This window comes from Pseudorca crassidens, chromosome 9 (genome assembly GCF_039906515.1).
Source record: "Pseudorca crassidens isolate mPseCra1 chromosome 9, mPseCra1.hap1, whole genome shotgun sequence".
Taxonomy (NCBI): domain Eukaryota; kingdom Metazoa; phylum Chordata; class Mammalia; order Artiodactyla; family Delphinidae; genus Pseudorca; species Pseudorca crassidens.
This window is the reverse complement of record NC_090304.1, coordinates 56,618,180-56,634,701: the sequence shown is the minus strand read 5'-3', so window position 1 is coordinate 56,634,701 and position 16,522 is coordinate 56,618,180. Positions and strand designations below refer to the sequence as shown.

Below are 16,522 nucleotides of genomic sequence, written 5' to 3'. Positions count from 1 at the left end.
CCACAGAACTGTACACTTAAAATGGTAAATTTTATGTTATGTTTCACCGCATTGAAAATTATTTTATTTTAATAAAAAGAAAACTAAGCCATAAGATTTGGACATTGCTATGCAGGTGATAGGGAGCCATTAAATTTTTGGATAGTGAAGGGGAATGACATGATCCGAGTTTTGCTCTGATTGGAAGATTAAACTGGAATCATTTATAAGTATTAACTTAGGATAACTGGTTAGGAAGCTATGCAAACAGTCCAGACTATAGGTAACAAGCACTTGAAATAGGAGTGCAAAAAGGCAGGTGTGACATGGGCTGTTATGAATGGTGTTGCAGTAAACATACTTTTACATGTATTTTGGTGAATATATGTACACAGTTATTTGAGGTAAGTACCTAGGAGTAGATACAAGGTCGTGAGGTGTGAGTATGTTCAGTTTTAGTAAACACTGCCATAGTTTTCCAAAGTGATTATACCAACTCACATTCATCCTAACAGGGTGTGAGAGTTTTTCCATATCCTTCCGCAAACTTACTATTGTCAGTCTTTTTCATTGGGACCATTCTGGTGGTTGTCTTAGTGTTACTGATTTGCATTTTCCTAATGAGTCATGAAGTTGAGATCTGTTTACATGTTTATCGCCATTTGGGTATCTTCTTTTGTGTAGTGTCTGTTTAAACTGTTGCCCGTTTTTCTATTGAGTGGTCTTGCTAATTTATAGACTTTTTTTTAATGTGTTCTGAATATGAGTCCTTCATTGGATGTATGTATTGCAAATATCTCTTCTCACTTTCTTGGCTTGGCTTTTCATCCTCTTAACGGTGCCTTTTGATAACCAGAAATTAAGTTGAATGTAGTATAATTGATTACTTTTTCTGTTGTCTTAGTACCTTTTGCATATTCGGGAAATCATTGCCTACCCCAAAGTCAGAAACATATTTTCCTCTAAATACTTTATTGTTTTATCTTTCACATTTGGGTTTATAGTGTTCTGAAATTACTTTTCACATGTGGCGTGACATAGGATCAAGAATCTTTCTTTTCCCATGGTTATTGAATTTACCTAGTGCCACTTATCAAAAGGACAGGTTTTTTTCTCCATAGCACTGCCGTATCACCTTTTTCTTAAATCTAGTGATGATGTATGTAGGGGTCTCTTTCAGGATTCTTCTATTCCATTGGCCTATTAGTCTATCTTTTAGCCTCTGCTTTTAGTCTTCTAAATAGACAAGGCTTTCCTCCTAGTGGCTGACGTTGGTTACACCTAAATGGCCCTGGTAGTAGTGGAAGGTAAAATATATTAGTTATTTATTGCAGGATAACAAATGACCCCAAAGCTTACTGGCTTAAAAGAGCAATAACTGTTTATTATTTCATGTGGTTTCTGTGATTCAGCAATTCAGGAGCAATTTAGTTTGGTGGATTTGGCTCAGTGTCTCTCATGAAATTGCAGTCAAAAGTGCCTGTAGCTGCAGTCATCTTGACTGGGGCTGACGGATCTGCTTCTAAGAATGGCTCTTTTTCATAGCTGTCAGGAGGCCTTAGTTCTTCACCTTGTGCATTCCTCCTTAGTACTGCTTGAGTGTCCTTACAACATGGCAGCTGATCCAAAGGAGAACAAGAAAGAACCTGCAGTGTCTTTTAGGCCTTATCCTTGGAAGTCACACACTTTCATTTATGCAGTATCCTATTGTTCGTCCTTATTCTTTTTTTTTTTTTAATACACTTATTTATTTATTTATTTTTGGCTGTGTTGGGTCTTCATTTCTGTGCGAGGGCTTTCTCCAGTTGCGGCGAGCAGGGGCCACTCTTCATTGCGGTGCACGGGCCTCTCACTGTCGCGGCCTCTCTTGTTGAGGAGCACAGGCTCCAGACGTGCAGGCTCAGTAGTTGTGGCTCACGGGCCTAGTTGCTCCGCGGCATGTGAGATCTTCCCAGACCAGGGCTCGAACCCGTGTCCCCTGCATTAGCAGGCAGATTCTCAACAACTGCGCCACCAGGGAAGCCCTTGTTCATCCTTATTCTGAATGAGAGGGGACTACATAAGGCTACACTGGGAAATGGATTCATTACGGGCTATCTTGGAGGCTGGCTACTACACAGAAAATTTGGAGAAGCTGACTGGTACCGTATTTATTTGTTTGTTTCCCCAAGGCAGAGACTCATGTCTGCTATTACAGTGAAGATTTCCTAGAGCTGACAGGTAGCTCGGTAGGTTTAGAAATTCTGGTGAATCTTAGTTCACTCCCTTTTGTTCCCTCGCGCTCAGGGGTCTGAACTCTAAAGTTTATTTATATTTTCGTGTGATTCCTTAAGAGTCCATCTCCATCCCTGAGTGGGAAAGATTGAGGACAACTAGGTCTGGTTATAATCATTTGCCAACTATGACCCTTTCTTTCCATGATCTTTACTTTTCTTCTGTGAACTTTCTAATTCTCTTGTGGGTAAGTTTTTTTTAATTAAACTTTTTATTTTGAGATAATTTTGGATTCACATGTAGTCATAAAAATAATAGAGATCCCCAGTACCCTCTACCAGTTTCCCCCCAGTGGTAACATCTTCCAAAACTGTGCCACAGTATCACAACAAAGATGTTGGTATTGTTACAGTCAAGATCCAGAACATTTCCATCACCACCATCACCACAAGGATCTTTCATACTGCTCTCCTATAGCCACACCCACTTCTATTCCAGTCCAACCCTCTCCTTAACCACTGACAACCACTAATCTGTTGTCCATTCCTAAATTCTGTCATTTCAAGAATGCTCTATAGGGCTTCCCTGGTGGCGCATTGGTTGAGAGTCCGCCTGCTGATGCAGGGGACACAGGTTCGTGCCCCGGTCCGGGAAGATCCCACATGCCGAGGAGAAGCTGCACCCGTGAGCCATGGCCGCTGAGCCTGCGCGTCCGGAGCCTGTGCTCCGCAGCGGGAGAGGCCACAACAGTGAGAGGCCCGCGTACCGCAAAAAAAAAAAAAAAAAAAAAAAAGAATGCTCTATAAGTGGGATCACACATTATGTAACCTTCTGGGATTGGCTCTGACAAAATTCAGCACAATTCTCTGGAGATTCATTCAGGATTTTGCATGTGTCAATACTTTGTTCCTTTTTTTATTGCTGAGTAGTGTTCTATGGTATGGAAGTACAACAGTTTATTTACCACTTACCCATGGAAGGACATCTAGATTGTTCCCGTTTGGAACTATTGTAATAAACATTCTTTTCCAAGTTTTCGTATGAATATGAATCTTCATTTCTCCGGGATAAATGCCCAGGAGTAAAACTGCTGAGTCATATAGCGGTTGCGCCCAGGAGTAAAACTGCTGAGTCATATAGCAGTTGCATGTTTAGTTTTTTAAGAAGCTGCCGAACTGTTTTCCATAGTGGCTGTATCATTTTAGAGTCTCACCAGCAATGTTTGAGTGACCCATTTTCTCTGCCTCATTGCCAGCATTTTGCGTTGTTACAATTTTTTTTTTTTATTTTAACCATTCTGATAGGTCTGTGATAATATCTCTTTGTGGTTTTGTGTTTTCCGAATGGCTAATGATATTGAACACCTTTTCATGTGCTTATTTGCTATCTGCATATGCTCTTCAGTGAAATGTCTCTTCATGTCTTTTGCCCATGTCCTAATTGGTTTGTTTCCCTTTTTCAACTATTGAGTGTTGGGAGTTCTTTATATGTTCTCCATACTCTCCTTTGTCAAATATGTGGTTGGCAAATATTTTCTCCCACTCTGTAGCTTATCCTTTTAGCCTGTTAACCGTTTTTTGCAGAGCAAAAGTTTTGAATTTTAATGAAGTCTAATTTATAGATTTTTCCTTTTATGGATTATGGTTTTGGTGTCTAGTCTAAGAACTCTTCGTCTAGCCCTAGATCCTAAAGATTTCCTCCAATTTTTTCTGAATGTTTTATAGCTTTACATTTAAGTCCATGATTCATTTGGAGTTCATTTTTGTATAAGGTGTGAGGCTTAGATTGATGTTCATTTCCCCCCCCATGGATGCCCAGTTGCTTCAGCACCATTTGTTGAAAAGGCCATCTTTCCTCCACTAAATTGCTTTTTCACCTTGGTCAGAAATCAGTTGAGCATATTTGGGTAGGTCTATTTCTGGGTTTCCTGTTTTATTCCATTGTTCCTATGTGTATGTCCCTTTGCCAGTATCACGTGGTCTTGATTTCTGTAGCTATACAATAATTATTGAAATCTAGTGGACTTGTTTCCCCACTTTTATCTTCTTTTTCAAAGTTGTTTTAGCTATTGTACTTTCTTTGCCTTTCCATATATGTTTTAGAATAATTTTGTCTACATTTGTAAAAACCCTTGCTGGGATTTTTTTTTTTTTTTTTTTTTTTTGTGGTACGCGGGCCTCTCACTGTTGTGGCCTCTCCCGTTGCGGAGCACAGGCTCCGGACATGCAGGCTCAGCGGCCATGGCTCACAGGCCTAGCCGCTCCGCGGCATGTGGGATCTTCCCAGACCGGGGCACGAACCCGTGTCGCCTGCATCGGCAGGTGGACTCTCAACCACTGTGCCACCAGGGAAGCCTGCCTTGCTGGGATTTTGATAGATAGAAATTGTGTTAAATCTGAACATCAATTTGGAGAAATGTACTATGTTGTGTCTTCCAATCCATGAACATGGTGTGCCTTTCCATTTAGGTTTTTTAAAATTTCTTTTATCAACATTATATAGTTTTCAGCATACATGTCCTGAACATGTTTTGTTAGATTCACACTTCTTTCATTTTAAAAAAAATGATTATAAATGGCATTGTGTTTTTATTTTCTATGCCCATGTGTTTATTTGCTAGTATACATGAGCAAATCAATTTTTGCATGTTCATCTTGTCAGGCATACCTTGGAGATATTGCAAGTTTAATTCCAGACCACTACAGTAAAGCAAATACTGCAATAAAGCGAGTCATATGAACTTTTTGGTTTCCTGGTGTATATAAAGGTTATGTTTACACCATACTGTAGTCTATTGGTGTGCAATAGCATTATGTCTAAAAAACTATGTAATATCTTAATTTAAAAATATTGCTAAAAAATGCTAACCATCATCTGAGCCTTCATCAGATCACTGATCACAGATCACCATAACAAATATAATCATAATGAAAGAGTTTGAAATAGTGCAAGAATTACCAAAACGTGACACAGAGACACAAAGTGAGCAAATGCTGTTGGAAAAATGGTGCCAATAGATTTGCTTGACAGAGGGTTGCCATAAACCTTCAATTTGTATAATATGCAATGTCCACAAAGCATAATATAGCAACATGCAATACAGTGAGGTACTCCTGTATTTTGTGACCTTGCCAGACTCACTTATTTGTCCCAGGAGTTTTTTCCTAAATTCCTTGGGATTTTCTATGTGGACAATCATGTCATCCAAATAGGGACAATTTTTTTCTTCCTTTTCAATCTGTATGCCTTTTTAAAAATTGAGATACAGTTAATGTACAGTATTATATAAGATACAGGTGTACAACATAATGCTTCACAATTTTTAAAGGTTATGCTCCATTTATAGTTATTATAAAATATTGGCTATACTCACTGTGTTGTACAGTATATCCTTGTAGCTTATTTACTTTATATGTAATAGCTTATACCTCTTAATCCCTGCCTCCTATCTTGCCCCTACCCCCTTCCCTCTCCCAACTGGTTACCACTAGTTTGTTCTCTATATCTGTGAGTCTGTTTCCTTTTTGTTACATTCACTAGTTTGTTTGATTTTAGATTCCACACATAAGTGATACTGTGCAGTATTTGTCTTTCTCCGACTTATTTCACTTAGCATAATGCCCTCTACATCCATCAATCTCTATGCCTTTTATATCCATTTCTTGCTTTATTTCCCTGACTAGAACTTCAGCACTATGTTGAATAAGTGGTGAGAGCAGACATCCTTGCCTTGTTCCTGATCTCAGGGGGAAAGCATTCAGCCTTTCAATATAAAGTGTAATGTTGGTGTTGGTCTTCTGTTGATGCGCTTTATCAGATTGAGGAAGTTCCCCCTCTCTTCCTATTTTTTTGAGTTTTTATCATGAATGGGTGTTGAAATGTGTCATATGTTTTTTTGCATTGATTGATAGGACCATGTGGTTTTTCTCCTTTAGCTTATTACTGTAGTTGATTACATTGATTGATTTTTTTTAATATTGAATCAATTTCACATCTTTGGAATAAACTCCACTTGGTCATGTTATATAATTCTTTTTATATCTTGCTGAATTCTGTTTGTATTTTACATTTAAGTCCGTGATCCATTTTGAGTTAATTTTTGTAGGAGATTTTGTACAGATGTAAGAACAGTCCTGAAGAAGCTTTCCCCTTAAGAACATATTCAGGACTCAAGTTCCTGTATTCTCCTTGCATTACGTGTCAGTACTCCAGCAGTAATTTTTCATTTCTATATCATGGGGTACTTTCAAGCTGAAGTGCCCAGACTCCTTTATAAATATTTATTACAGGGTCCTGCACTCATCAAAATGAAGGGAACAAGATGCTGAAAAACTCACGTCATAGAGAATCCACAGCATACCTTTATCTTATTCTCTTTTCTATAATCCTCTTTTTTGTCCTCCTTTCCTACTTTCTACTGTGAAAACTCACTTAACTTTTTAAATTGCATTTATTAGTTTGAATAAATGAATACACTGATTGAATGGAAAAAAAAATCAACAGGTCTTTACTGAGTTCCCATTATAGGCTAAGTACTCTGCCGAGTAACTGTTGGCCACACAGGACCCGAACATCAAGGTGCTCGGAGCTTAAAGGGGAGGAAGACATATGAGCAATTGAAATGTCAAAGATGAGTGAAGAAATGCCACAGAAAGCACGGGTTATTAAGGGAACAAGAGACAGGAGCACCAGCTCTATGGGAAGTTAGTAAAGGCCTTCCAGGAGAAGTGATATTTAACCTGACACTAAGAAAATATAGGAATTTTCCGGATAGATGAGGTGAGGTGAAAGGCATTCTAGGAAGAAACGTCAGCTTGTGCACAGACATGAAGTCATGCAATTATGTGGCACATTTGGAGAATAATAAGTAACCTGTTATGCACCTGTAATTTCTGTAAGACCAGGAATTCATGCTGTATCCTCAGCATCTGGGATGATGCCTGTAGCATAGTAAGCACTAAATAAATATTTGTTGGATGGATGGATGGATGGATGGCAGGAAGGAAACATAAATGAGACCAGGGAGATAAGAGAGGTTCAGTGAGAAAGAGCCTTGCTTAGTAAATGCCTACCATGAAGATTGAAAGAGGAATAGGAGGAGATTTTACTCATCGTCTGCTTGGGAAGAAACAACAAATACTAAAATATCTGTAATATGTTGTGAAAAAGAAAAATGACATGACGTGAAAAGTACATTAAAAGTATTATGATGGTTCAGAGGAAATAGAGGTCCATTTCAGCTGAGGGGATCAGAGAAGTTGTCTTTGGAGCTAGACTCTTTGGAGTTGCTTATACTTAGTTCTGAATTGTATGGTTCCCCCAAAAACACATACGTGAAGTTGGAGCAGAGAGTGTTGTGGCAGAAGAGCGATGTGAATTTGGAACTAGACTAGGTGGCTTTGCCTGCTCTGTCATACATTTATCAGCATTTTGTAGGCAGCCACTTATCAGCCTGCACCACTTCTTGCGAGCGGAACCTGACAGGCTCCGATGCTATCTGTAGCAAACACCTTTTTCTTGTTTATGAGAGTGTCTGCGTGTGTGTTTATGCTCGCACCTGCACACCAGTGATTTGAAGGCAGCTCTTTCTACAGAGACAAGCACTCAAGGGGGATACATCAACTGAAACACAAGCTTCAATACCTTTTAAAAATGCACCTTGCTACCCACACACTTTCATTATATGCCTGCACACACACACACAGATGCACACAGAGTTCTGTAAGTAGTGGCCTGGGCAAGATTTTAGGTGACTATAGTAGATGATACTTATATTTATTTCCTCAGCTCTATCCTATACCCTAACCTTCACTTCCACCATGGCTCATCAGGTACCAGTTATATCCCCATGACCTTCTAGATTCTGTAAGGAGTTCATGTAAGAAAATGATTCATTAATTAGTCCAATACATACTTATTGATAACCACCTCTGTGCCAGGCACTATTCTAAACACTGAGGATGCAGCACGGGATAAAAAGAACCAATCCCTGCCCTCTCGGAGTTTACATCCTGGGCGGTGGGTAGAATCAACAAAAATGTGCTGTTTTAGGTGGCGGAAGTGCTAGTGAGATCAGTATAGCAGAGTAAGCAGGAGAGTGTGAGGGTTGGGTGGTCAGGAAAACAGTCTGTCCAGTAATGTGACACTTGAATAGTGACTTGAAGGAAAAAATAAGCAATGGGACTGTCTGGGGCAGGAGTATTCCAGGCAGGGGGAACAACCAGAGCAAAGACCCCGAGGCAGGATTGTGTGGCCAGTGTGGCAAGAGCGGAACGGGCAAGGTGGAGAGTGGCAGGAGGTAAGGAGAGCTGTGGGATGAGGGACTGTCATACTAGGCCCACTGGCCATTGTGAGGACTTTGCCTTTTACTCTGAGTGAGACAGAAAGCCAGTGGAGACTTGGTGCAGAGAAGTGGCATGCTCTGATTTGCATCAGCACCCGTGTTGAGAATAGATTGCAGGATGAAAGCATAGAAGCAGGAAGACGACCAAATGGTGGATTCAATCAAGTGAGTTAACAGTGGAGGTGTGGAGAAGTGACCAGGTCGTAGATGTATTTTGAACTGTTTGGACCGACAGGATCTGCTGTTGGGTTAGATGTGGAATGGGAAAGAAAGGAGTTGATGATGACATCAAGATTTTTGGTCTGAGCAACTGGAAGGCTGGAGCTGCTTGTAACTGAGATGGGAAAGATTGCAGGAAGAACAGGCTTGGAGGACGTCAAGAGCTCAGTTTTGAGCACCTTAAGTTTGAGATGCCTATTAGTGAGGAGTTGAATGTAAGACTCTAGAGTTCAATAGACTGGTCTGGGTTGGAGATATAAATTTAGGAATTGCAGCAGTTAGATGCCTTGCAAAGCTGTAAAGTGGAATAAAATAACCTAGGAAGTGGGTATAGAAAGAGAAGAGTCTGAGAACCGAGCACTGGGGCGTTCTAACATTTAGAGATCAGGGAGATGAGAAGGAACTAGCACTGAGTGAGCACTGAAGCCAAGTGAAGAAGGTGCTTCGAAGAGAATGGAATAATAAACTGTTATCAGATGTTGCTGAGAGATCAAGTGAAATGCAAATGTTGCAGTCTTTAAGACCTCTGTTGAGTTATTTTAGTGGGCGGTGGGGGGAGCCGGGGGAAGGCTGATTAGACTGCTTCCAAGAAAAGAATGGGAGGAGAGGAAACAATGATTAGTACTATAGAAAACTCTTTGAGGTTTTACTGTACAGAGGAGCAGAAAACTGGGCCATTGCTGGAAGGGAATGTGGGATCAAGTCAAGCTTCTCGTTTTTTTGCTTGGTTGGGAGAAGTTGGGGTCCTGATGGGAATGATCCTAGGAGGGAGGGAAAATGCAGTGATTCCAGAGATACAGTGATGTCCACATGTAGGTGAGAGGGGATGCTCAAGTGGAAGAAGGTTGGCCTTAGACTGGGTGAACTGTCCATGCTCCCTAGTAACAAACTACTTTGCTACAAATGCAGACAGATTGGTAAATTTGGTGATGGAACACGTGTAGATTCTCTTTTGCTTGCTTGTATTTTCTCATACCAAAGAGTAGAGGTGTTGGAGGTTTAAAGAGAGGGAAGTTCGGGGCTTCCCTGGTGGCGCAGCGGTTAAGGATCCGCCTGCCAATGCAGGGGACATGGGTTTGAGCCCTGGTCCGGGAGGATCCCACGTGCCGTGGAACAACTAAGCCCGTCCCCGACAACTACTGAGCCTGCGCTCTAGAGCCCGCGAGCCACAACTACTGAGCCCGCGCGCCTAGAGCCTGTGCTCCGCAACAAGAGAAGCCACCTCAATGAGAAGCCCGCACACTGCAACGAAGAGTAGCCCTTGCTCGCCGCAACTAGAGAAAGCCCACGTGCAACAACGAGGACCCAATGCAACCAAAATAAATAAATAAATAAATAAATTTTAAAAATAAAATTAAAAAATAAAGAGAGAGAAGTTCAAAGACTGTTGCCAAAGAGCAAGAGAAAATCATGGACCAGGTAAATGTAATAGGACTGTCAGGCAGCATAAGGGCTCACTTGAATTTAAAGTGAGAGCAGCCAACGTAGTTGTATGATTTTCTCCAACGACATACAGCTGAATGGGAACAGGCAGAGTAGGATGAGCATTAGACTTAGCCAGGGGTTGTGGTTTCCCAGATAAAGGAGAGAAATGGAGAAAAAAAGCAAGGGAATGATGATAATGATGGATCACAGGGGCAAGTTAGGTAGGGAAGGAAGTGAGGACAGGGATAGAAGGTGAGAGTGCAAGGTGGCAGGATTAACGGAGTGAAGGTCCCAGTAGGATGTAACGAATTGTGATGACGGTCTGATCCTTGGCATTTGCAGTGCTTTAGGGTTGTACACATAGTGCTTTGTGTGTGTTTGCATAGTATAAACCCTATAAGTTAGGTAGGACAGGCAGTGGTGATGTTGACTCTCATGCTATAGATGAAGCAGGATCCAAAGAAGTAAATGACTTTATCTAAAAATCACACATTAAGTCAGTGGTAAAGCATAGACTCAACCCAAGCCTCTGTTTTATATGTGATGTCTTTCTACCACTTTGTGTGGTGTCTGCTCACAGATTACTCAGTCTCATTGAAGAGATGGAACGTAGAAGACAACATCAGGGAATATGTAATCTAGTGTTAAATTCTATAGTATGACAGGATGTGAGGAGTTTATTCATTCAGTAATGTATATTGAGTACTTAGTGTGTGCAGGGCTCTATTATAAGTACTAGGGATATAGCAGTGAATGAGATGGGGAAATCCTGAAGTTATGCTTCAGAGAAGTTTTAGAAGGGTTTCTATGTGATTTTTCCAAGGCATCATGATTTGGTAAAAAGCACAGTGTACTGAAAGTTAGGAAACTTGTTTCTCTGCTACTTGCTGTGTGTGACATTGTTGCTTCAACTCACCATGTCTTATTGGGGGACCCCATCCATAAACTGAGATGTTACAGTTTTGCAAGTCCCACCCTGACTAAAAGGTGCATCTGAGTCTGTATTCTACCTTAATGGAATAATTGCTCTAAAGTGTTTTAGTCCTCATCAGATTTCCTGACCTAAAAAGTGGGAATGCCACATCTCTTCTCATAGTGATAAGACCCTGTTTCCATAGTGAAATGCTGCACTAACACGCATTCTAGTCATCCTTCATTTTTGAAACTCTGGGGAAATAAGAAACGGAGATAGAGGCTCCGTGCTCAGCCTGCAGGTGCAACAGTCCCCACCCTTAACCTGGTGACATCTGAGGACCTGTGAAAAGCTTTGAAGTAACTAATGACTTTCCACCCTCTTCTTACTCCTTCCTGTTCAGGCCTGGAAGAAACGCTGGTTTATCCTGCGGAGTGGGCGGATGAGCGGTGACCCAGATGTTCTGGAATACTACAAGAATGATCACTCCAAGAAGCCCCTGCGCATCATCAACCTGAACTTCTGCGAGCAGGTGGATGCAGGCCTGACCTTCAACAAGAAGGAGCTGCAGGATAGTTTTGTGTTTGACATCAAGACCAGCGAGCGCACCTTTTACCTGGTGGCCGAGACGGAGGAGGACATGAATAAGTGGGTCCAGAGCATCTGCCAGATCTGTGGCTTCAATCAGGCTGAGGAGAGCACAGGTATGGGAACAAACACGGATCTTTCTCAGAAGGGGCCAGGCACTTCCTGGGAGGGGCTGGGCAGCTGGGGCTAGGATGATGGCCCTCATATTCCTTGAACCAGGAGAACAACCTGTAGCTAAGGCTTTCCTCTGGGGCAGAGGAGTAGTAGGCAAAGGGTAAGAGTGTGAAGGGGTAGCCAAATAGAGAGGGCCTCCTAGCACTACATATGCTCAAGTGGGAAACAGATATGTTGGGGTTATGATGGAGCTCGAGGTACTTGATGGTGTTTCTTCACCATCAGCTCAGCTCTCTAGCTCTTTGTGCCCTGTTAACTGTCAGCCATCCCATGGGCAACTCACACCTTTATCCCTTCTCTGATGCATCTCTGTCCGTTCCTGCCATCTATTTCAGACCATCCTGCACAGTTATCCTTGCCACTTTTTTTTGGCAGGGGGAGGTTTGGGATCCCTTGTCATTATTATTGATGTATAATCCAGTGTTCATTATATTTACTTGGGAAGGGACAGTCAAGAGGGGGAAATTCTGATTTGTGTTGGGTTTTGTTAACCTTCAAAAAAAAAAGGTAGCTCAACTTTTCAAAATAAAAGTTTTAAATTGCAGAAACGCTCTTTGACATTTGTTGGGGCTCATCCTCAACTCTGGGATGATTGAGGAGTAGGGTTTTTTTGAGGCAGATGGAGACCCTAAATTAGTAGTTTCCTGAGCCTGGTTACATATCAGAAGTAGAAGAACATTTTTTAAATGCTGATGCCAAGGACCCGTATCAAATCAGTTAACCAAGAACCTCAGGGGTGGGACCTAGGCATTAGTGACTTTTGAAAACTTCATTCTAAGTAGCAAGGGTCTGGGGCTCAGCATCCGTTTTCTGTACATAAATGAAGGCCTCATACAGTCTCTGATTCATATACCTGTTTTCTAAATTTTTTACAGCCCTTTAAAACAAAAACCATTCCTAGCTCATCAGCAACATCGTCCTCATCTGGGAATCTGTTAGAAATGCAGATTCTTGGGCCCCACTCCAGACTTACTGAATCAGAAACTCTGGGCGTGGAGCCCAGCAATCTGTGTTTTGATCAGCCTGCCAGGTGATCTGATGCACAGTTAAGTTTGAGAACCGCTGGTTTAGATTCTTGCTGCTCAGAGTGGGGTTTGTGGACCAGCAGCGTCAACCTCTCCTGGGAACTTGTTAGAAATGCAGAAGACTTCCACCCAGACTTACAGAATCAGAATCTGCATATCTTTAAAACTTCTTATTCTGAAATAATGTTACAATTACAGAAGAGTTGCAAAAATTGTACAGCAAGTTCCCATATGTCTTTCATTCAGCTTTCCCTGATGTTAACATCTTGCTTAACCAGGTATAGTGGTCAAAACTGAGCAGTTAACATTGATTGGTACAGTACTATTCACTGCAGTGTATTGGCATTTCACCTGTTTTTCAGCAGTGTCTTTATTCTGTTCAGGATTCAATCCAGGATAGCACATTAGATTTGGTGGTTCTGTCTCCAGGGCTCCTCCAATCTGTGATGACAGTTCCTCAGTCTGTCTTGTCTTGTTTGACCTTGACACTTTTAAAGAGTACTGGTTAGGGGGCTTCCCTGGTGGTGCAGTGGTTGAGAGTCCGCCTGCCGATGCAGGGGACACGGGTTCGTGCCCTGGTCCGGGAGGATCCCACATGCCACAGAGTGGCTGGGCCCGTGAGCCATGGCCGCTGAGCCTGCATGTCCGGAGCCTGTGCTCCGTAGCGGGAGAGGCCGCAACAGTGAGAGGCCTGCGTACTGCAAAAAAAAAAAAAAAAAAAGTACTGGTTAGGTATTTTGTAGAATGTCCCTCCATTTGGTGTTTTCTCATGATTAGATTGAAGTTTTGGGGAGACTTCCACAGAGGTGATGTGCCTTTTTCTGCACATTGTATCAGGGGGCACATGGTGTCAATACGTCTTATTACTGGTCATGTTAACCTTGATCACTTGATTAAGGTAGTATCTGCCAAGTTCCTCCACTGTAAAACTACTATCTTTGCTTTTGTAATTAATAAATAGTTTGGAGGAAATACTTTAATCATGTGCAAATATCCAATTCTCCTTAAACTTTTGTGCACTAATTTTAGCATTTATCAGTGGATCGTGCTTACAACCATTATTACTGTGGTATTCTAGTGAATTTTTCTATTTCCCTCAGAATCCACATTTTATTAAGATCCCTAGGTGATTTGTATGCACGTTAAAGTTTGAGAAGATCTGGTCTGGATTATTTGTCCACAAACCTGGTGCCTCATCAGAATCACCCTAAAAACTTTTATCTAACTTACAGGTACTAATTCAGTAGATCTGGCTTAGGGCTGAGGAATCAATAGTGTTAAGAGATTCCTCCTATAGAATGGGAGGAATTATTTCCAAATCATATCTGATGAGGGTCTAGTATCTAGAATATAAGAAGAATTCTTACAACTCAATAACAACAAGAAAAAGACAAATGACCTCATTTAAAATTGGGCGAAGGATCTGAATAGACATTTCTCCAGAGAAGATGTACAAATGACCAGTAAGCCCATGGAAAGATGTTGAACATCATTAATCATTAGGAAGATGCAAAGCAATACCACTAGCACTTCACACCCACTAGGATGGCTGCAGTCAATATATGGACAATGATAACTGTTGGCAAGAATGTGGAGAAACATACATTGCCCATACATTCCACCTCATACATTGCTGGTGGGAAAGTAAAATGGTACAGCTACTGGAGAACACAGTGTGTCAGTTTTTTAAAACCTTAAACCTATGATCCAGCGATTCCACTCCTAGGCATATACTCAAGAGAAATGAAAATATGTTCACACAAAAATTTATAGACGAATGTTCATAGAAACGCTATTCATAATAACCAAAATGTGGGCACAACCCAAACGTCCATTAATGAATAAACAAGATGTACGTGTAGCGGAGTGCATGTGTAGTGAGCACTTTTAAGATCTGCTCTCTTAGCAACGTTCAAGTCTACATTTGTTACAGTATTGTTAACTACAGTCACCATGCTATATATTACATCCCTAGGATTTATTCATTTTATAACTGGAAGTTTGTGCCCTTTGATCCTTACGCATTTCCCCTGCCCCACCCTTGCCCCTGAAAACCACCAATCTATTCTCTGTTTCTATGAGTCTGGTTAGTTTAGATTCTGCATGTAAGTGAGACTATACAGTTTTTGTCCTTCTCTGTCTGACTTATTTCACTTAGTGTAATGGCCTGAAGGTTCATCCATGTTGTCACAAATGGCAGGATTACCTTCATTTTATGGCTGAATTATATATAATATATATATATATACACACACACACACACACACTATATACATGTGTGTGTGTGTCTATAGAATGTGTGTGTGTGTATATATATATATATATATATAATGTGATTTTTTAAATATATAGTCACATTTTCTTTATCCATTCATTCTTCAGTGGACCTTTAGGTTGTTTCCATGTCATGCCTACTGTAAGTAATGCTGAAATGAACATGAGGGAGCAGATATCTCTTCCAGATAGTATATTCAATTCCTTCAGTGATATATCCAGAAGTGGCATTGCTGGGTCATATGGTAGTTCTATTTTTAACTTTTTGAATAAATTCCATACTGTTTTGCATAGTGGCTATACCGATTTATATTCCTACCTACAGTGCACAAGGGTTCCCTTTTCTCCACATCTTTGCTCACACCTCATATCTTTTTGACAATAGCCATTTAACAGGTGTGAAGTGATATCTCATTGTGGTTTTGATTTGATTTACATTCCCCTGATGATTAGTGACGTTGAGCACCTTTTCAAGTAGCTGTTTGCCATTTGAATATCTTCTTTGGAAAAAGGTCTGTTCAGGTTCTTTGCCCATTTTTTAATCAGGTTATTTGAGTTTTTGCTATTGAGTTATATGAGTTCCTTATATATTTTTGATATTAATCCCTTATCAGACATGAAGTTTGCAAATATTTTCTCCCATTCCTTAGGTTGCCTTTTCATTTTATTGATTGTTTCTTTTGCTGTGCAGAAGCTTTTTAGTTTAATGTAGTCCCACTTATTTACTTTTGCCTTTCTTGCTTGTGCTTTTGGTGTTATATCCAAAAACTCATTGCCAAGACCAGTGTCAAAGAACTTTTCCTCTGTGTTTTCTTTTAGGATTTTTATGGTTTCAGGTCTTACATCTTTTATGCATTTCAAGTTAATTTTTATGCATTGTGTAAGATAGGGTTTTTTTGTTTGTTTTGTTTTATTTATTTTGGGCTGCATTGGGTCTTTGTTGTTGCATGCGGGCTTTCTCTAGTTGCGGTGAGAGGGGGCTACTCTTTGTTGCGGTGCACAGGCTTCTCATTGTGGTGGCTTCTCTTGTTGTGGAACATGGGCTCTAGGCTCACAGGCTTCAGTAGTTGTGGCATGCAGGCTCAGTAGTTGTGGCTTGCAGGCTCTAGAGCGCAGGCTCAGTAGTTGCAGCATGCAGGCTTAGTAGCTCCACAGCATGTGGAATCTTCCTGGCCAGGGCTCGAGCCCATGTTCCCTGCATCAGCAGGCAGATTTTTAACCACTGCACCACCAGGGAAGTCCTAAGATAGGGTTTTTGTTTGTTTGTTTGTTTGTTATTTTAACATCTTTATTAGAGTATAATTGCTTTATGATGGTGTGTTAGTTTCTGCTTTATAACAAAGTGAAGCAGCTATACATATACATATA

The 16,522-nt window shown here is 40.9% G+C and overlaps 1 protein-coding gene across 4 annotated transcripts in view; it reads left to right on the top strand.

Moving 5' to 3' along the window:
* The window catches only part of GAB2 (GRB2 associated binding protein 2), a 176,049-nt gene that overhangs the window by 111,223 nt on the left and 48,304 nt on the right, over positions 1–16,522 (top strand). For all 4 annotated transcript variants that reach the window (XM_067750482.1, XM_067750485.1, XM_067750483.1 and 1 more), the window contains one exon: positions 11,497–11,797. In XM_067750482.1, the coding sequence (XP_067606583.1) occupies positions 11,497–11,797 (301 nt within the window). The remainder of the gene's footprint in view (positions 1–11,496; positions 11,798–16,522) is intronic.